This window comes from Thalassophryne amazonica, chromosome 8 (genome assembly GCF_902500255.1).
Source record: "Thalassophryne amazonica chromosome 8, fThaAma1.1, whole genome shotgun sequence".
Taxonomy (NCBI): Eukaryota; Metazoa; Chordata; class Actinopteri; order Batrachoidiformes; family Batrachoididae; genus Thalassophryne; species Thalassophryne amazonica.
In genome coordinates this window covers 60075166-60096929 of record NC_047110.1, presented here as the reverse complement: position 1 = coordinate 60096929, position 21764 = coordinate 60075166, and the positions used below count along the sequence as shown (strand labels likewise).

The following is a 21764-nucleotide window of genomic DNA, read 5'->3' as shown; positions in this document are numbered from 1 at the left end:
TTTCATCAGCAGTTACACTGAGGCAAATACGAGGTCTGTTAGAAAAGTATTGGACCTTTTTATTTTTTTCAAAAATCTGATGGATTTGAATCACGTGTGCTTGCATGAGCAAACCTTGAACCTTCGTGCGCATGCGTGAACTTTTCCACGCCTGTCGATTGCATCATTTTCTGGTAAGCAGCCTTTGTGTGAGGACGTGTTGTGTGCTCTGCTGATTTTCATTTCAAGGAAAAAGACGGAACGACTGGAGCAGCGCCACATCAAATTTTGCTAGAAACTGGGCGACAGCCAGGTGGAAACCATTCGGATGATTCAGACGGCTTTCGGTGACTTTTCAGTCGTGTGACTATCCGAGAAATTGTGGAAGAGGTGGGCATGTCACAGCATGTCCTGTGAGACTTCAACATGGAGGCGCTTTTGCGCCGCCGTCAGCAGCAGCATGAATTTCACCACCAGTCTTTTCATGGCCAAATCTTCTGTCACAGTGGAATGCAACGAAAAAGTGCTGATGTTCACCTATTCCGCAATTTCTCACACGACGGTCCGCGCTCACTTTGGAAATGATCTGGTCATTTCAGCATGTTGATGGCCGACTGGAGCGCGGCTCGCTCTCCACCATTGTGCGGATGTCTTTAAACCGGTTGTACCACTCCTTAATCTGTGTGATGCCCATAGCATCGTCACCGAAAGCCGTCTGAATCATTCGAATGGTTTCCACCTGGCTGTCGCCCAGTTTCTGGCAAAATTTGATGTGGCGCTGCTCCAGTCTTTCCGTCTTTTTCCTTGGAATGAAAATCCGCCGAGCGCACAACACACGTCCTACACAAAGGCTGCTTACCAAGAAATGATGCAATTGACAGGCGTGAAAAAGTTCACGCATGCGCACAAACGTTCAAGGTTTAATAATATTTGATACAACAGAAAAACAGGGTTTAATATTTGGTACAGAAATCTTTGTTTGCAGTTACAGAAGTCAGACGTTTCCTGTCGTTCTTGACCAAGTCTTCACACACTGCAGCAGGGATTTTGGTCCACACCTCCATACAGATCTTCTCCAGATTTTTCATATTTGGAGTTTCAGCTCCCTCCAAAGATTTTCTATTGAGTTCAGCTCTGGAGACTGGCCAGGTCACTCCAGGACCTTGAAAGGCTTCTTACGGAGCCCCTCCTTAGTTGCCCTGGCTGTGTCTTTGGGGTTACTGTCATGCTAGAAGACCCAGCCATGACCCATCTTCAATGCTGTTACTGAGGGAAGGAGGTTGTTTGCCAAAATCTCACGACACACGACCCCATCCATCCTCCCTTCAATACGGTGCAGTCATTCTGTCCCCTTTGTAGAAAAGCACCCCCCAAAATGATGTTTCCAACCCCACGCTTCTCATCCTTCAAACACAGTGATTGGAGTTGATACCAAAAAGCGCTATTCTGGTCTCATCTGACCACATGACCTTCTCCTATACCTCCTCTGGATCATCCAGAATGGTCACTGGTGAACTTCAAACTGACCTGGACATGTGCTGGATTGAGCAAAAGGACCTTGTATGCCCTGCAGGAGTTTAGTCCATGACAGTGTAGTGTGTTACTAATGTAATCTTTGCAACTGTGGTCCAAGCTCTCTTTAGGTCATTGACTAGGTCCCCCCATGTTGTTTTGGGTTTTCTCAGAATCATCCTTACAAAATGAGGGGAGATCTTGCATGACGCCCCAGACCGAGGAAGATCTGTCTATGTTGTGAATGTCCTTGAGTGGCCCAGCCAGAGCCCAGACCTGAATCCAACTGAACATCTCTGGAGAGATCTGAGCTCCATCCAACCTGATGGAGCTCGAGAGGTGCTGCAAAGAGGAATGGGGAAAACTGTCCATAGACAGGTGTGTCAAGGTTGTGGCATCATATTCAAGAAGACTTGACGCTGTAATTGCTGCCAAAGGTGCATCAACAAAGTATTGAGCAAAGGGTGTGAATACTTATGTACACGTGATTTCTTAGGTTTTTATTTTTAATTAATTTGCAAAAATCCCCCCTCCCCCCCATTTTTTGGGTTGCTGTGAGTACAATTTTGAGAGAAAAAAAATGAATTTACTCCATTTTGGAATAAAGCTGTAACATAACAAAATGTGGAAAAAGTGACGTGCTGTGAATACTTTTCTGATGCACTGTAAGTTCCACTTTTCATGGAAAAATTAATACACATGTAGTCAATTCATAATAAATACTTTCCTCAATAATTTGTTTAAGATATGCTCAGATATTCTTATTGATGCTCAATGTGTAATTTGGAATAAAAATAATAATTGGGGGAACAACGTTCACAGGGTTGCAATAAATAGTTACAGTTTCTGAAATATGAACAGATAGATTCATATAAGAATTACGGTAATTTTTATAAACAGTCCCTCCAATTTCAGAACTCGTATGTAAATGACAAATCAGTATAAACTTCTAAAAATCTGAGTGGAAGTGCAAGAACACTCGTGAGGGAAGCCACCAAGATACTGATTACAATTCTGAAGGACTTGTGAGCTTCTGTGGCTATGAATGGAAAAAGCTGTGCATAGTGTGGCTTTTGTCTGTTACATCAACATTTTCTCAGCTTCATGGTTGAGTGGGACAGAGAAGCTTTGTCCCACAAAAAAAGATGTGAAATTTCAGCTACTTTTTGCCAGAAGGCACATGGGAAACTCAAGATGAGATTTGATTTGTTTCTTCATTTTAAAAAATTTTCTCTGAGCTACGTCACCATGAAGCTGTGTAACAAGAGAGAGGGGTGGAGCCTATTCCAGAATTCATCAGGAGAGAGGCGGGGTACACCCTGGACAGGACACCAGTCTATGGCAGGACTGCATATAGACAAACTGCACACACAAAACACCAGGCAAGAAGCGATCCCATGACTCTTTGTCTGCAAGGCAACAGCGCTAACCACTAATCCCCCTTGCCACCCTCCTGAGACACACACCATATGATTTTTGGATAGGCCCTGTACGTCATCAAGCCGGTTAACAGAAATGACATGAAAAATATGGTTTGTCATTTCTGTTATCATTCTCTCAGGTAAAAATGTAGATGTTTGATACCTCACACTAAGAGTGAGGAAATTCTTTTTAACCTTGCAGGTACATGATAAGGTAAAATATTGTATTTGAGAGTGTAAAATCTTTGTTGTCATGGTGGCTGAGCAGGACTGTAGTCATTATGATACGTTCACTGCCCCGAACCCACTATGCCAAAAACAATTTGAAATTTTTGTGCAGCTGCTTGAGATACCTCCCCTCCACCCCAGCCCCTCAGTCATTCTTGACTTGTGAAGAAAAATAAATGCTTTTGGCAGCAGGATGATTTTGGTAAACCAGGCACGGCTCAGTGGCCTTGTGTCTGTCAAGGCAGTGTGTTGTAAAAATGGCAGCCACTTTCCTCTTCTGCTTGATGTCTAATCTGCATACAGTTATGCTGTCAGCTCACGCATCAATGACTGGGGACGATGGTGGCCTCCTGAAGCACGTTAAATCATTTTTTCTTTTTAATACATAAAGGCCTTCTACACAATTCAGACACTCGGTCAGGTTTGACAGAAGTGATCGAAGAGACCACAAATCAATGATGGAACATCCATTTTATTCAAACTGGCATCCAGCTGGATTGGACTTCTTAAATAAAACTAACTATATCAAATTGACCTTTTTCTTAAAAAAAAAAAATAATAATAATAATGCAAGTTTGCTGCAGTCCTCTTTTTCTTTGTTTTGTAGACATGGAGGTTATGTCAGCAGATATCTCTAAAGGACTTGTCAAGTCTGGGAGCATGTGCTGGTGCCATGTGACACCTCATCCATTACACGATGTATCTGCTTTGGGTCCTGGACAACAACCACGCAGGCAGACAATGAATACATCCCTACCTCTCTAAAATAACCATCTATCTGCCACAGCCAGGTGAATTGGTGTCCCTATGGCCTTTGCCCACTCGGGTCTTCAACATTGGGGCACCTGTGTTCCCAGAGAAATGTGGCTAGAATGCTATCACTGACATTCCTTCACCATGTGTTATACTCCTTATATGGGTCTCCTTAACGTGCGTATCACTAGTAAATAAAATGTCAAATGAGCTTACTTTTCTAAATAAAGAAGAATAATAAAAATATTGATGTATTGCGTTTTATTTTTGGTGCCATGTGCCCTGAGAAATTCCATCATAAATACAGGGAATTTAGCCCGATTTCACCTGCTGCTGATAAATGCTGAGAAACGTCAAGCTGTGAGGAATGTGGACTTTGATGACACCATGTAGGGTAACGCCCTTTGAGGCCTTCTATTGAAATGAATGAGGAAAAAATTAATTTTCTAGGTTTTTTTCGGGTGGGGGGTTGGAGAGCTTTGACGGTAAATAGATCAAAATGGTTAAAATGTGTGTTTTAGGAGGCTGTCGTCACATGACTAGTGATGTTTATTCGGTGGACAGATTTTCCAAAGATAATATTTTCAGGAGGAAGGAGGAAAGTGGGATGTTTTTTTTCCTTCTTCTTCTTTTGAGTGCCTCTGGGACAGACTGCAGAAGTGAAGCCCAGCACAGCGTGAGAATGGTCTTCAAAACAAGGATCTAACCACAGATTCTATTCCGTCGATTCTTGGACACAGGTGGAGTCACTTTCAGACAGGTAATGTCAGTACCTGACGTTACATCATGATTATGGATCGAAGTGACTGTCAGTCTGTTGTGCATTTTTCAGACGCACACCATCTTATTATACCCAAATCCAAAATATGGCCATTGGGTATTGCAAAGACTTTGCACCCAACCGTCCGTGCTCAGCATAACTCCAGTCCTATTACCGCCAGGGTCTTCAAATTCACAGGGAGCATTCTTGCGACACAGACCTTGGACAAGTTCAAAGATGGCTAACCTGGACCTATTCTAAGGGGTCAAAACATCACATTCTTTCTACACACTTTTTCATTTATTACATGTTCATACAGCAGAGGGTACTTTAGCATTGCATTATATTTTTACTTTTATCAGCTTTATCAGGACTCGCACAAGTTAAAGAGTTGGAAGTAATGATTTATTATCCGTATATAATTTTTAAAAAGAGTGTTGACTGGAGTGAGATCTGCCCTTTAAGTCACAGTTTGTTTAACACAAAGTCATTCCAGTGGTATCAAGGATTCTCTGAAGAGAGCTGTTATCAAATACAAGTGGTAACTTTAGGACATTGGTTAACATCCAAGTCTCACAACCATCCAGAGAGCACCAGCACTGAAAAGGTGTCTGCATCACCATTCACTCAAACACATGATATTAATAATAAGCTCTTCACTGGAGTCTGCTGGCCTCAGAAGCTGAGGCCCCAGAGACATAAATATCACTGCTGAGATAAATGACATGAATGGATTTTAATAAAAATTGGGTCAATGAAAAGTTGATTATAGGCCTGGTCAGAATTATTGCCATCCCTTTATTTTCAGCACAGAACTTAAAATATGTTCAGAAATAAAAGCAATTGAACTCATTTTGTATAATCAGAGTATTTAATAAAATGTCCAAATTTACTGTAAAACAACCAAACAAAACATTCTTTCATATATTGAAATAAATGTACAGACAAAAAAAAAAAGTATGCTAGACACAGTTAATCACTTAAAGATGAAATTGTAGCAAATCATCACTTTCACAGAAAGGTCTTTTTCGATAAGTCAAGGGATGAGCACATGAACATTTCCAGTTCACTAAATATGTTGGATGTTATTTACATCAGGCATTAAGAAATTCAACTATATATGCTCAGTGGACTGCGTTTATAAAGCATTTATTCCATATGCATCAGATGCTCAAAGCGCTTTACAATGATGTCTCACATTCACCTATTCACACAGACACACCGATGTCAGGGTGCTGCCATTAAGGATCTTGCCCAAGGTCAGGCTGGGGTTTCAACCGAGGATCCTCTGGTCTGAAGCCCAACGCTTTAACCACTAGACCATCACCTCGCACCACCTCAGTCTCCTAGAAACTCATGAAGTGGAACAGAGGATTTTTTTTTTTTTTTTTTTTTACAAGAAAACTGATCAAAGCCAGGCTTAAGTCTCCCATGTGCCTTCTGGCTGTATCTGAAATTTCACATCTGTTTTTCCTGAAAATCTTGCTCTACTCCGTTGTGAAGATATGCGTTACTGGCCCAGTTTCTCCTGTCACTGGCACAGACGCCTGTGGCTCCTCCAGCGTTGTCATGGCTTCCCTCAGTAGTCTCCTTTTTCCAAAGTCACTGCATTTTTAAGAAGTGCAGAGTCCGGCTTAGCACAGAATACCATGCTGTTTACATGTCTCACAAGCCAATACTGTACAAATGAAGGTTCATGGATCCATGTCCTGACTTCAAGAAAAGAGGTTTTAAAAGTGATTCTAATTGTACAGAACTGTTTCATTTGTGTTTATTGCTGTACAAATGCTAAAAGATATAATTTAGGGATCACAAAAATTTTGAGTAGCACTGTAAAATTTGGTGAAATACAGAAATTAGTGGGTTTTAATTTTGATTCCAGAAACATTCTACTGACATTCATTCATTCAATCATTTTCTGCTGCTTATGCAGGTAGTTCATCCCACATGGTCTCTAATTCCTCCTGGAGAATTCCTACGCATTCCCAAGCCTTTCCTTGTGCCTTCTCCCAGTTGGACCTGCCTGAAATACATCATCTGGAAGACATCCAGGTGGAATCTTCACCATCATCCTTTTGATGCAAAGGAGCGGCAGCTCTACTCTGCGTCCCTGCCGGATATTCAAACTTCTTACCGTGTCCCTGAGTGTAAATCGAGATACCCGAGAGAGGAACACCATTTCCGTCATTTGTGTCTGTGTTTTTTTACTTTCAGTCACTACCCAAAATTCCTGACCGTATAGGCACTTAAATCAAGAGCCTTGCCTTCTGGCTCACCTCTTTCTTCACTACAACAGTCCGGTCCAGTGTCCACAGGACGTTGGACAAAACACTGATCCATCAACTGACCTCACCAAGTTGAAGACGCTCCAGTCCCTGACTACACCTTGAAATTCTGTCTATGTAAATCACAAACAGGATTGGTGACAAGGGGCAGTCCTGGCAGAGTCCAACACTCACTGAAAACAGGTCTGATGAAATGGCGAGAATATAGGCACACCTTGGGTCATATAGAGACGGGATCATACACTGCAGCAGATCCAGTACCTCATACTCCCACAGGACACCTCGGGGGACCCCATAAGCTTTTTCAAAGTCCACAACGTCTGGTTGAGTGGACTCTTGAACCCCCTCCGATATCTATCAAACACCAATAAATCAATGAATCATTTGCAGTTCAATAAAACTAAAATCATTGATGCACCTGTTCTGACAAGAAAAACAATCAAATTAATAGAAGAATGCCTGCTAATCTGTTTTCATCCACAAATCCTTCCATCTGTGTGCTCCACATGAACTGAGAGCGCAGTAATGCCACCCATCACCGGCAGAGGGCGCGCTGTCCCACTCGGTGCCCGGAAAAGCCTGTCAACACATTCGTGACGTTTCATCCTCGGATCGTTTCGGGAAGAGCGGCATCGGTTCTGCTGCTTCTTCCTTACTGTCGAATGACCAAAGATAGTCTTTTTTACAACCTTTCACATCCACATTGCTTTGTGGGTTTTTTTTTTTTTTTGCCACCTGCGTTTTTCTTTTGTAGAACATGCAGAAGAGGAGGAAGCCAGAACCGATCCAACTCAACCCGATTCCGGACGGAAACACGATAAACGGCACGGGGGCCACAGAGTGAGTTTATCATTTATGTTCGTGTAAAGGTCCGTGACACATGATGTTACGCTTTGTTTAAACTAATTTGTGATAGGATTCTCATGTGACAGCAGGCAGTGAGTTTACTGTACTTTACAGGCTGGTAAAAACCTTACAATTATGTGAACTTGTAATGTGATCATTTTTTTTTCTTTCAAATTTGATTTTGTTGGAGTGATTTCTAATAGAGGTGACGTCATCACCACTAGCAAGATATAATATAAGATTTGTGTCAAAACTAAAAAAAAAAAAAAAAAAACAAATAAAACTGAAATAAAATAAAAACTGGTACTTCAAAACAGTATTTCGATTGTTTACAACATCACTTTTCCAATACGAAGTGGCTAAGGATACGTACATCCGTATCTTCTGCGGGGCTGCTAAAGGTATGGACCGTGGAGAAGAAGCGAAGTGCGCAACACATCTGCGCATGCGTGGGTCAAACGGGGGCAAAAATTCCATCTACCAAACTCACACCGCTCCCATTGAATTTCGTCTACAGTAGCATTAGCGGACTGTGAATGTTAAGGCTCTAGGGGTTGTTTCAAAGGCTTTAACCCTTAAGCGGCGCATACAATAATGACAGGTGCGCACAGGTACGGACCTATTTGCGCATTCTGATTGGTCGGTAAGACATGACGTCACCAGGGTATACCCTCCGTATCATTAGAACGGTCTCTGTAGATACGGGTCCGTACCCGTAGCCACCGTATCTTTAGAACGGTCTCTGTAGATACGAGTCATGGCCTTTCCAATACACAGAATTGCTCTTTGATTTCGGCATCATTCACTGTGATAAACAATTTCTGAGAAATTTCACACAGGTCATTTTATCAGAATTTTCTGAAGAAAATTCAGAGGTACCATAACTGAGTTCCATGGGTGTTTTTGCCCCTAGAACCAGACCATTTGTTCGCTCCTTGCGGGTGTGAAGAGCATACATGGAGGTCATGTTTCTTTGGGCTGAGCCTGACTAAGCCCCCGAGCTGTAGACCACCACACCGGCCACCAGGTGCTCACCTGCGAGCTCCTCAAACAGGCCTAGTTCCAGGAGGAGGCCCTGGTTTCTCTAATCCAGGCGAGGTGACTCCATTCATTTTTGTGTCATTCATGTGTCTTTTTTGGGGTCACCCTTTGTATGATTCCTCACCTGGGACCAGTTTGCCAAGGGTGGCCTGACCAGGAGCTAATGCTCCAGACAGCACAGTTCCCAGGATCAATGGAGCACACAAATCCTATCCATCACAATTGGGTGTTGAGCCAGGGAGGCACCAGGAAGAGTTAGAGGACTTGACTGAGCACAGGGAAGTGTGGGTTGAGCTGCTTGGTCTTCTACTACTACTACTGCTGCTACAGCGGCACAGACCGGGATAAAAAGAATGAATGAAATTTAGAAAAGAAAGTGCAGAGGCGCATATGTTCTGGCCTTATGGGCAAATCCAAACTATTCAATCAGTGTACATCAAAATGTTTCTACAGCCTTAGTTAGGGAAGGGAATTAATAATATTTTGTCAATATCAGTGCCATTATTGATGCTGCCTATCAGTCGAGTTCATTATTAATTCCCCTCTCGATGCCAGATTAGTTTTCTCCGTGGAAAAAAATGTGGGCCTACACAGGTTTGCTGGATCATTGCAGCTGTTTTCCTTGTTGCTCAATGCAGTGACATCAGATGTGACTTAAAATATCTTTGAGTTTTGGCAAAGTGTAACTGTCAGAAAAAACATGCAGGCATTGATAAGAGATGCTGGTAGCATCTGAGACTTATGATTCTGATCAATCAATCAATCAATTTTTTTATATAGCGCCAAATCACAACAAACAGTTGCCCCAAGGCGCTTTATATTGTAAGGCAAGGCCATACAATAATTATGTAAAACGACCCCCTGTGAGCAAGCACTTGGCTACAGTGGGAAGGAAAAACTCCCTTTTAACAGGAAGAAACCTCCAGCAGAACCAGGCTCAGGGAGGGGCAGTCTTCTGCTGGGACTGGTTGGGGCTGAGGGAGAGAACCAGGAAAAAGACATGCTGTGGAGGGGAGCAGAGATCGATCACTAATGATTAAATGCAGAGTGGTGCATACAGAGCAAAAAGAGAAAGAAACAGTGCATCATGGGAACCCCCCAGCAGTCTACGTCTATAGCAGCATAACTAAGGGATGGTTCAGGGTCACCTGATCCAGCCCTAACTATAAGCTTTAGCAAAAAGGAAAGTTTTAAGCCTAATCTTAAAAGTAGAGAGGGTGTCTGTCTCCCTGATCTGAATTGGGAGCTGGTTCCACAGGAGAGGAGCCTGAAAGCTGAAGGCTCTGCCTCCCATTCTACTCTTACAAACCCTAGGAACTACAAGTAAGCCTGCAGTCTGAGAGCGAAGCGCTCTATTGGGGTGATATGGTACTACGAGGTCCCTAAGATAAGATGGGACCTGATTATTCAAAACCTTATAAGTAAGAAGAAGAATTTTAAATTCTATTCTAGAATTAACAGGAAGCCAATGAAGAGAGGCCAATATGGGTGAGATATGCTCTCTCCTTCTAGTCCCCGTCAGTACTCTAGCTGCAGCATTTTGAATTAACTGAAGGCTTTTTAGGGAACTTTTAGGACAACCTGATAATAATGAATTACAATAGTCCAGCCTAGAGGAAATAAATGCATGAATTAGTTTTTCAGCATCACTCTGAGACAAGACCTTTCTGATTTTAGAGATATTGCGTAAATGCAAAAAAGCAGTCCTACATATTTGTTTAATATGCGCTTTGAATGACATATCCTGATCAAAAATGACTCCAAGATTTCTCACAGTATTACTAGAGGTCAGGGTAATGCCATCCAGAGTAAGGATCTGGTTAGACACCATGTTTCTAAGATTTGTGGGGCCAAGTACAATAACTTCAGTTTTATCTGAGTTTAAAAGCAGGAAATTAGAGGTCATCCATGTCTTTATGTCTGTAAGACAATCCTGCAGTTTAGCTAATTGGTGTGTGTCCTCTGGCTTCATGGATAGATAAAGCTGGGTATCATCTGCGTAACAATGAAAATTTAAGCAGTACCGTCTAATAATACTGCCTAAGGGAAGCATGTATAAAGTGAATAAAATTGGTCCTAGCACAGAACCTTGTGGAACTCCATAATTAACTTTAGTCTGTGAAGAGGATTCCCCATTTACATCAACAAATTGTAATCTATTAGACAAATATGATTCAAACCACCGCAGCGCAGTGCCTTTAATACCTATGGCATGCTCTAATCTCTGTAATAAAATTTTATGGTCAACAGTATCAAAAGCAGCACTGAGGTCTAACAGAACAAGCACAGAGATGAGTCCACTGTCCGAGGCCATAAGAAGATCATTTGTAACCTTCACTAATGCTGTTTCTGTACTATGATGAATTCTAAAACCTGACTGAAACTCTTCAAATAGACCATTCCTCTGCAGATGATCAGTTAGCTGTTTTACAACTACCCTTTCAAGAATTTTTGAGAGAAAAGGAAGGTTGGAGATTGGCCTATAATTAGCTAAGATAGCTGGGTCAAGTGATGGCTTTTTAAGTAATGGTTTAATTACTGCCACCTTAAAAGCCTGTGGTACATAGCCAACTAACAAAGATAGATTGATCATATTTAAGATCGAAGCATTAAATAATGGTAGGGCTTCCTTGAGCAGCCTGGTAGGAATGGGGTCTAATAAACATGTTGATGGTTTGGATGAAGTAACTAATGAAAATAACTCAGACAGAACAATCGGAGAGAAAGAGTCTAACCAAATACCGGCATCACTGAAAGCAGCCAAAGATAACGATACGTCTTTGGGATGGTTATGAGTAATTTTTCTCTAATAGTTAAAATTTTGTTAGCAAAGAAAGTCATGAAGTCATTACTAGTTAAAGTTAATGGAATACTCAGCTCAATAGAGCTCTGACTCTTGTCAGCCGGCTACAGGTGCTGAAAAGAAACCTGGGGTTGTTCTTATTTTCTTCAATTAGTGATGAGTAGAAAGATGTCCTAGCTTTACGGAGGGCTTTTTTTATAGAGCAACAGACTCTTTTTCCAGGCTAAGTGAAGATCTTCTAAATTAGTGAGACGCCATTTCCTCTCCAACTTACGGGTTATCTGCTTTAAGCTACGAGTTTGTGAGTTATACCACGGAGTCAGACACTTCTGATTTAAAGCTCTCTTTTTCAGAGGAGCTACAGCATCCAAAGTTGTCTTCAATGAGGATGTAAAACTATTGACGAGATACTCTATCTCCCTTACAGAGTTTAGGTAGCTACTCTGCACTGTGTTGGTATATGGCATTAGAGAACATAAAGAAGGAATCATATCCTTAAACCTAGTTACAGCGCTTTCTGAAAGACTTCTAGTGTAATGAAACTTATTCCCCACTGCTGGGTAGTCCATCAGAGTAAATGTAAATGTTATTAAGAAATGATCAGACAGAAGGGAGTTTTCAGGGAATACTGTTAAGTCTTCAATTTCCATACCATAAGTCAGAACAAGATCTAAGATATGATTAAAGTGGTGGGTGGACTCATTTACTTTTTGAGCAAAGCCAATAGAGTCTAATAATAGATTAAATGCAGTGTTGAGGCTGTCATTCTCAGCATCTGTGTGGATGTTAAAATCGCCCACTATAATTATCTTATCTGAGCTAAGCACTAAGTCAGACAAAAGGTCTGAAAATTCACAGAGAAACTCACAGTAACGACCAGGTGGACGATAGATAATAACAAATAAAACTGGTTTTTGGGACTTCCAATTTGGATGGACAAGACTAAGAGACAAGCTTTCAAATGAATTAAAGCTCTGTCTGGGTTTTTGATTAATTAATAAGCTGGAATGGAAGATTGCTGCTAATCCTCCGCCCCGGCCCGTGCTACGAGCATTCTGACAGTTAGTGTGACTCGGGGGTGTTGACTCATTTAAACTAACATATTCATCCTGCTGTAACCAGGTTTCTGTAAGGCAGAATAAATCAATATGTTGATCAATTATTATATCATTTACTAACAGGGATTTAGAAAAGAGAGAGACCTAATGTTTAACAGACCACATTTAACTGTTTTAGTCTGTGGTGCAGTTGAAGGTGCTATATTATTTTTTCTTTTTGAATTTTTATGCTTAAATAGATTTTTGCTGGTTATTGGTAGTCTGGGAGCAGGCACCGTCTCTACGGGGATGGGGTAATGAGGGGATGGCAGGGGGAGAGAAGCTGCAGAGAGGTGTGTAAGACTACAACTCTGCTTCCTGGTCCCAACCCTGGATAGTCACGGTTTGGAGGATTTAAGAAAATTGGCCAGATTTCTAGAAATGAGAGCTGCTCCATCCAAAGTGGGATGGATGCCGTCTCTCCTAACAAGACCAGGTTTTCCCCAGAAGCTTTGCCAATTATCTATGAAGCCCACCTCATTTTTTGGACACCACTCAGACAGCCAGCAATTCAAGGAGAACATGCGGCTAAACATGTCACTCCCGGTCCGATTGGGGAGGGGCCCAGAGAAAACTACAGAGTCCGACATTGTTTTTGCAAAGTTACACACCGATTTAATGTTAATTTTAGTGACCTCCGATTGGCGTAACCGGGTGTCATTACTGCCGACGTGAATTACAATATTACCAAATTTACGCTTAGCCTTAGCCAGCAGTTTCAAATTTCCTTCAATGTCGCCTGCTCTGGCCCCCGGAAGACAATTGACTATGGTTGCTGGTGTCGCTAACTTCACATTTCTCAAAACAGAGTCGCCAATAACCAGAGTTTGATCCTCGGCGGGTGTGTCGTCGAGTGGGGAAAAACGGTTAGAGATGTGAACGGGTTGGCGGTGTACACGGGGCTTCTGTTTAGGGCTACGCTTCCTCCTCACAGTCACCCAGTCGGCCTGCTTTCCCGGCTGTTCGGGATCTGCCAGGGGGGAACTAACGGCGGCTAAGCTACCTTGGTCCGCACCGACTACAGGGGCCTGGCTAGCTGTAGAATTTTCCACGGTGCGGAGCCGAGTCTCCAATTCACCCAGCCTGGCCTCCAAAGCTACGAATAAGCTACACTTATTACAAGTACCATTACTGCTAAAGGAGGCCGAGGAATAACTAAACATTTCACACCCAGAGCAGAAAAGTGCGGGAGAGACAGGAGAAGCCGCCATGCTAAATCGGCTAAGAGCTAGTAGCTACGCTAAGCTAGCGGATTCCTAAAAACACGCAAAGTGAATAATGTGTAAATAATTTAGAGGTGATTCAGCAGAAGGAGTGCTTTAGTTAAGGCACGTAAAGATTACACTGGGAAACAAATCGTAATCTAGATAACTAGATCAATCTAACTGCGCAGATTAAACAGCTAACAGATACAGAAAAACACCGCTGTGCTCCGGAACAGGAAGTGATACAATACCGCAGTGAGAGCCAACCACCAGTAGAGGCAGAGTATGATTCTGATGGACTGAAAAATTTGGAACCCATTCTCAACTGGAACTAGTTCTCGATTCCCATTCCCAGTCAGACTTTTTTAATGTGTAGAATTTAAAATATGTTTACAAATAAATGCAAAAAACCATTTTTGTATACTCAGAATATTTTTTAAAGCCCAGTGATACTTGTATTTAAAAAAGAAAACAAACATTTCATATAGTGAAATTATGCAAATATAAAATAAATATACAGTGGGGTAAAAAAGTATTTAGTCAGTCCCTGATTGTGCAAGTTCTAATTTTCATCATAGGTACATTTCAACTGTGAGAGACAAAATGAGAAAAAAAAAAATCCAGGAAATCACATTGTAGGATTTTTTTAAGAATTTGTAAATTATGGTGGAAAATAAGTTTTTGGTGAATAACAAAAGTTCAACTCACTGCTTTGTAACATAATCTTTGTTGGCAATGACAGAGGTCAAACATTTCCTGTAAGTCTTCACCAGGTTTGCACACACGGTAGCTGGTATTTTGGCCCATTTCTCCATGCAGATCTCCTCTAGAGCAGTGATGTTTTGGGGCTGTCGCTGGGCATCATGGACTTTCAACTCCCTCAACAAATTTTCTATGGGGTTGACATCTGGAGACTGGCTTGGCAACTCCAGGACCTTGAAATGCTTTTTATGGAGCCACTCCTTTTTTGCCCGAGTGGTGTGTTTGGGATCATTGTCATGCTGGAAGATCCAGCCATGTTGCATCTTCAATGCTCTCACCAATGGCTTAAAATCTCATGATACATGGCCACATTCATTCTTCCCTTAACACAGATCAGTCGTCCTGTCCCCTTTGCAGAAAAACAGCCCCAAATCATGATGTTTCCACCTCCATACTTCACAGTAGATGGTGTTCTTGGAATGCAACTCAGCATTCATCTTCCTCCAAACACAACAAGTTGAGTTTTTACCAAAATGTTCTATTTTGGTTTCATCTGACCACATGATATTCTCCCAGTCCTCTTCTGGATCATCCATATGCTCTCTGGTAAACTTCAGATGGGCCTGGACACGCCTGGCACTGCGGGATTTGAGTCCCTCTCTGCATAGTGTGTAGCCTTTGTTACTTTGGTCCCAGCTCTCTGCAGGTCATTCATCAGGTCCCTCCATGTAGTTCTGGGATTTTTGTTCACCCTTCTCATGATCATTTTGACCCCACGGGATGACATCTTGCATGGAGCCCCAGATCAAGGGAGATTATCAATAGTCTTGTATGTCTTCCATTTTCTTACAGTTGCTCCCACAGTTGATTTATTCACACCAACCTGCTTGACTATTGTAGATTCACTCTTCCCAGCCTGGTGCAGGTCTACAATTTTCTTCCTGGTGTCTAGTCTATTGGCTAATGTAAATTTTTTAAAATTTTGGGTAGAATCTTCAAAAATGCATTTAATATATTCTAAATACTCCATAGAACAACAAAAAGCATGTTGCCAATTTTCATAAATGGGTTTAGGGTATTTTGAGAAAGCAAATGTATTTAAGCATAAACAAATGGGGAAAAATGGCCCGAAAAGCTAAACCATTTTGCTGTCATAGACATATAGTGATTCAAATTGCTCAAAATTATTGTTCTGAAAATATTTAGCATTATGACACATTCATAGAGTATATAAAACACCATGGAAATGCTTCTTTAGTAGTTCTTTTCCACTTTCCGTTTAGCTTCTAATGTCTTTTTTCATTGATTCTTTTGACCAGATACATTAGTTCTCATCTTCATCAACTTCATCAATTTCATCATCATCCTCAGGGAGTACAGATGATGTATTGGCACAAATGTCCTCTTCCCCTCCACAATGACAGAGTTCTGTGCAAGCAAGCTTGTGCTTCTTACAGGAGCACCGTCTAGTACACTTTATTGCAGATTGGCTGCTTGCACCACAGGCACACTTCACTAGTTGTAGCACACAGTCTCAAATCTCTGGCTTGTGTTACTTTCACTCTCTTTGGGCAGAAGAGTGCACACACAAATGCTTCACAGCCACTAGCAACTTCTGTTGATGGTTCATCGCCAAGACCCAGGTTGATGAGGGCAGAAATCACACTGGGTCCAGCAGCCATAAAGGTGTTGAAGCACGTCACCTTGCCTTTTCCTCTGATGTGCCCTGTGGTGTCACTCCCTGTCAGTGCATGCCAGTTGATGAGGGCAGCTGCCTTTCTAGCTCCAAGAGCATCATAGATAGGCTGCAACAGGATTGCGCGGTGGTGGTCTCCAGTACCCATGATGAGTGCAGCATTTCTGCCAAGTTGTGGCACTCTACGGAGAGCCAACAGAAGAACATCTGTGTCCTGTGTGTAGATGTGGACAGTGTCACCAGAAGCTGCAATTTCCACAGCATGGAATATCATGAGCGTGTCGGCCTCCTCTTGAGTGCTCACACTGGTAGCAACGTTACAGTCATAGTTAACCATCACACTCTTGTGCGTGACAGTCACGATGTTCAATACACTGTTGTCAATCAGTTGCTGAGCCAGGTAGAGGGTGAGGGAGTCCTTTGTGGCATTACTTGCAAGGAAAGTGGACTTGTCCTTGATCTGGGTTGAATCCTCAGCTTTGAAGGATCTGACTTCCTTCACCTTGCCACGTCTCCGTTCTCAAGTGTTTTCCTTGAGTGAGGTGGCTTTGGTGTAGTTGTCAAAGACAACCCGAACTGCAGCATAACCTTGAGCTCTTGTGTTGATAAGTTTGACATATGCTCTGGCAAGCTCCTTTCCTGTCTTAAAGTTTTGCACAGCCATTAGCTCATGCAGTACAGCCATTCCATGGCTGTGATGATCTGGCTACCAGCAGCATCCTGGCAAACAGAGAGGAGGTTGCTTTGAGTGTCATTACTTCTGACCCAGTCTTCACCTTGATTTCTTTGGCAGCTGCATTCCATGTCAGCAACTTCACTTTTGTCATTCTGTCCCACAGATTTCCACCTCCAGTGATACGCTGTTCTACAAACTGTGTGAAGGCATCCTTGCCAACTTTCTCTGTTGATAAGATGCTCTCTTGCACATTCTCAGGAATAAGTCCCTTAGACATGAGTTTAAACATGCGATCATGAGATGTGTTGTTGGCATCAACCCTGGAACCAAAGAGATGGCACTCTGCTAGTACAGCCTTTAGTTTGGTGATCGCCTGTTCCTGGTGTGCAACCTTGGCCTGGGAGAGGCAGTGATGCTGCTGTGCTGTAGCTCTGTCAGAAATTGTAACCAACTGCTCATTCTCCTCAGAGAGCCTTGCTAGCTCAGGTCCTGTGAGACAGAACTTGAGCAAAGTCTGAGGGGATGATGTGATTCCTGATATGCCTCCCTGTCCTTTGGTGACCTTGTTCAGGTGTTCCATGGCATGAGCTATGCCAATGCGAGTGAATGGCACACTGTTGCTTGTGTTGACGATGAAGTTCCCACTGACAAACTCCTCCCAGGTTTCTGGGTCTGCAGTTTCAAGCTGGTGCATGCAAGCGATGTATTCAGGAATGTTCTGTGCATAATCCAGTCAGTTGTAAGCAAAGAAGTAAGTGCACAGCTTCTCAAGTGCTCCCAAGTTGATAACAGAACTTCTATATTGTAGGTACTTCTTTGTGATTCAGTGGTCTTAGACTATTCTCAATGAGTTATGTAAGTTTTAATCCATAACAATGTTTTCACCTACGTCTTGTAACTGTGAGATGCAATGCATTTATTATAGACTTGTAAAATTTGTTTAAAGAAGATGCAATAAACTTACCAGTGATTGTTTCCATCAGCACATGTGCACTGTATAGCTATGAAGAGGGTGAGTGACCTCAGTGACCACCTTGGCCTAATTAATTAGGGATGTACCATCTTAGAGGGAAGGGGACACTGGGTTATGCTATTACAGTGCATTATAACACTTGTGTTTAATGTTTAATGCAGCCTTAGTCTTTTAAAATACCGCTTTTCACAGGGCTTGTTTAGCTTTTGGGAATCTCTAAATAGCCCGCAGTTGAAATCTCTCCAGTATGGAAGTTAATTACCATGACATTTTTCCACAATTTAACAAACTTTCATGTCAAACCTCTCATATTTCTCTATAAATATTTTATTTTGGTCACTAGAAATACTATTGTAACATTCTAATAACTTGAAATTATATTTTGAGAGGTCTTTGTTCAAGTAAGCTTCTTACATAGTAACAGCATGTACAAAAATACAGTTTAAAACACCACATTTAAATCGGGGGTCAGCAAACCACCTAAACCATAATAGAAAAATTGGCAACATCACTTTTTGCATTCACCATAGTCCAAAGATAAGTTTTAGCACTGTTGCCAAGATTCTACCCAAAATTTTTAAAACCTTTTTTTTTTAACATTAGCCGATAGACTAGTCCTTCGACAGTTCTTTGGTCTTGGCCATGGTTGAGTTTGGAGTCTGACTGTTTGAGGCTGTGGATAGGTGTCTTTTTTACAGATGAATTCCAACAGATGCCATTAATACAGGTAACAGGTGGAGGACAGAGGAGCTTCTTAAAGAAGATGTTACAGGTCTGTTAGAGCCAGAAATCTTGCTCGTTTGTGGGTGACCAAATACTTATTTTCCACCATAATTTACTAATAAATTATTTAAAAATCCTACAATGTGATTTCCTGGTTTTTTTTTTTTCTCATTTTGTCTCTCACAGTTGAAGTGTACCTATGTTGAAAATTACAGACCTCTCTCATCTTTTTAAGTAGGAGAACTTGCACAATCAGGGACTGACTAAATACTTTTTTACCCCACTGTAGTTACTGGCACACTGATTAATTTAACATCAGTTTTACAGTTTTCTTTAGACAAGTCATTCCACAAGAATGAATCTGTCTTGGACTTGACTTGCAGTACATCAATCATTAATCATTAATCTGCGCAATATTTATTTATAAGACACCCTCTTAGACACCAGCAGATTGCAGGCTAATTAATATCATACAAAGCACACAGAACAGTAAATTACAGTAAACAGTAAATTGTTTCCTGTTGTCACTGAACAGACAAAAATGTCTGTTCAGAATGAAACATGCTGATGTTTACTCCATGTTTTGAAACGCCTACACATTTAAAAAAAATATTATAGTTAGCCTTACCTTAGTCTAGCTGTCCTCCTTGTTGCTGCTCTGGCTGACCCTCAAAGTGCAAACAAATGCAGCACCAACTCGTAGGTTATGTTATTCCCTCTCTATTCAAGAATATGGCCTTCCAGTTTGAGAGTGTGATTTATTAATTTCATTCATTTTCTGAGACCCAGCCTGTCCTCATCATTCACATCTTTTTATTTTACAGCAGTTGGCATGTTGCTTATTCTTTCATTACTGCCACCTTCTGCTCCAGAGTATGAATCACAATGCCTCTGTCAGAAGAGTATACAGAAGCAGCTTATCACGTGTGTGGATGGTGTCATCTTGTGTCCATAGATGATGCAGTATTTTTTTCATATATGAATTGGTTTGAAATATAAGTTGCAGGACCAACCAAATGAGTTAAAAAAAAAAAAGTATGACTTGTAGTCTGGAAAATACAGTGTGCTTGAGGTGGATACATTCTCACTCCATGAACATTTTTTAAAATACTACATTGAGTGTGAGAGTGCATATACTTCAATTGTGTGAGTGCACACGATTTGCACATCTGCCCCATACTCTTTAATAAGTTTAAAGGTTTTACAGTGACAGATCAGTTGACTGCAGATGCAACAGGGTATAATGTGTTGTTCATAATATCAACAAAGACTGTACATCACACACAGTATATTATACAGCTGTACATGTGTATAATGTAATATTTTTAATTCAAAATATTGTAATCAGTTGGGGGAGCTTTGATTGAAAACTGATACAAATGTTCTTGAGATCATGATTTTTTTTTTTCTTTTTTCTTTAAAATGCATTTATTGGTAATTTGTTGTGTTTGGTGGCTTAGAAATGTTCCAAAATGGATAAAATTTGTTTTTGTTTTTTCCCCTCAAGATTCTACACAAAATACCCCTTAATGACAATGTGAAAAAAGTTTTTTGTTTTTTTATTTTATGATTTTTACACATTTATTAAAGTGTAGGTGACACGATATGTAATTTTTTTTAGTATGTAAGACTAAAATTAAACAACAGTTTGAAATTTATCCTTTCCTGGTGCTCAGTTCCTGAAGAGATAAATATTCGGATTTTGAACTGCACGCCACTAAAACCAGGAACGTCCGGGCGATTCCCAACAATGGAGTAGAAGGAGGAAGTGGCATCAGTGCCGGAACTATGATCTTAATAGCCCCATTAATTTATGGATTTTTACAGGCTACTGACAGCCCCGTTTCCACAGAGTGGTTCGGGTCGGAGCTGCACGGTGTTGTACGTGTCAGAATGGTTAATTCTTGCTGGCAGAATCCTTTTGATTGGCAGATGGAACACTTTTATTGACGAGCGTGCACGCACGGTGTCTGTGGCTTCTCCATTCCACACGGAGGCAAAATCGAGTATTTTCACATTGATTTTATTGTGGATCATGGGATAATTTTGCAGCATGCAGACTGAGACATTATGCAGATGAGGGACTGTGAGTCTTTCAACTTGCGGCCCGCCGTGGAAGAAGAGGAGGCTCCACTCAAAGCAGAGACTCGAACCATCAGCCGCACATGCAGTCAACGGATTATACCTGTATCTGACCGTGCCAGTCCCAGATTGGTACAGCAGGGGGAAAAATAAGAATTGACTCTATTTTGGAATAAGTCTGCAACCATAACAAAATGTGGAAAAAGTGAAGCGCTGTGAATACTTTCCTGATGCACCGTACATTGGTTGAGGTTGTATGATGTGAAACTCCTTCAGAAGCTCAGGTCCGCTCTTCACACTGCTCTCTCTCACACTCACAGCCCACTGTGTGGACAGTAATTCATCAGAGATCGACCTTTGCAGGGAGCCAGAGTAACATTCTGTGTAGGGGTGAGGATGCGTGTAGGCCTGTTCTCACTGCAACACAGTAATGGAGATATTAATTTATAGTGACACTCAGCTCAGTCATTCTACTAATGTGTCAGGTCAACTGAGATGAGAAATACATCTCAGATCATGTGACTGTTGGCTTTCTAATCTCATGCAATCTCTAATCTTATTTCATCTTTTGGTCATACATCTAAGGGCAATGTAACAGTTGAAGACTTTGTGATGATTAACTGAAAAGCCGATGATTGTCACTCTCATCACTCATCTTCAACCGCTTACCCGAGATCGGGATGGAGGGGCAACAGCTCCAGCAGGGGACCCCAGACTTCCTTTTCCCGTGCCACATTGACCACCTCTGACTGGGGGATCCCGAGGCATTCCCAGGCCAGTGTGGAGATATAATAACTCCACCTAGTCCTGGGTCTTCCACGGGGTCTCCTCCCAGGTGGACGTGCCTGGAACACCTCACTAAGGAGGCACCCAGGGGACATCTTTACCAGATGCCCGAACCACCGCAGCTGGCTCCTTTCAACGCAAAGGAGCAGTGGCTCTACTCCGAGCTCCCCACGGATGACCGAACTTCTCACCCTAT

The 21764-nt window shown here is 41.7% G+C and overlaps 1 protein-coding gene across 1 annotated transcript in view; it reads left to right on the top strand.

Annotated features, from left to right (window-relative positions):
• The first annotated feature begins 7535 nt into the window (after positions 1-7535).
• map2k1 (mitogen-activated protein kinase kinase 1) overlaps positions 7536-21764 on the top strand; it is a 56647-nt gene continuing 42418 nt past the window's right edge. The window contains exon 1 of the mRNA XM_034176417.1: positions 7536-7778. Within this exon, the coding sequence (XP_034032308.1) occupies positions 7696-7778 (83 nt within the window). The 5' untranslated portion in view covers positions 7536-7695. The remainder of the gene's footprint in view (positions 7779-21764) is intronic.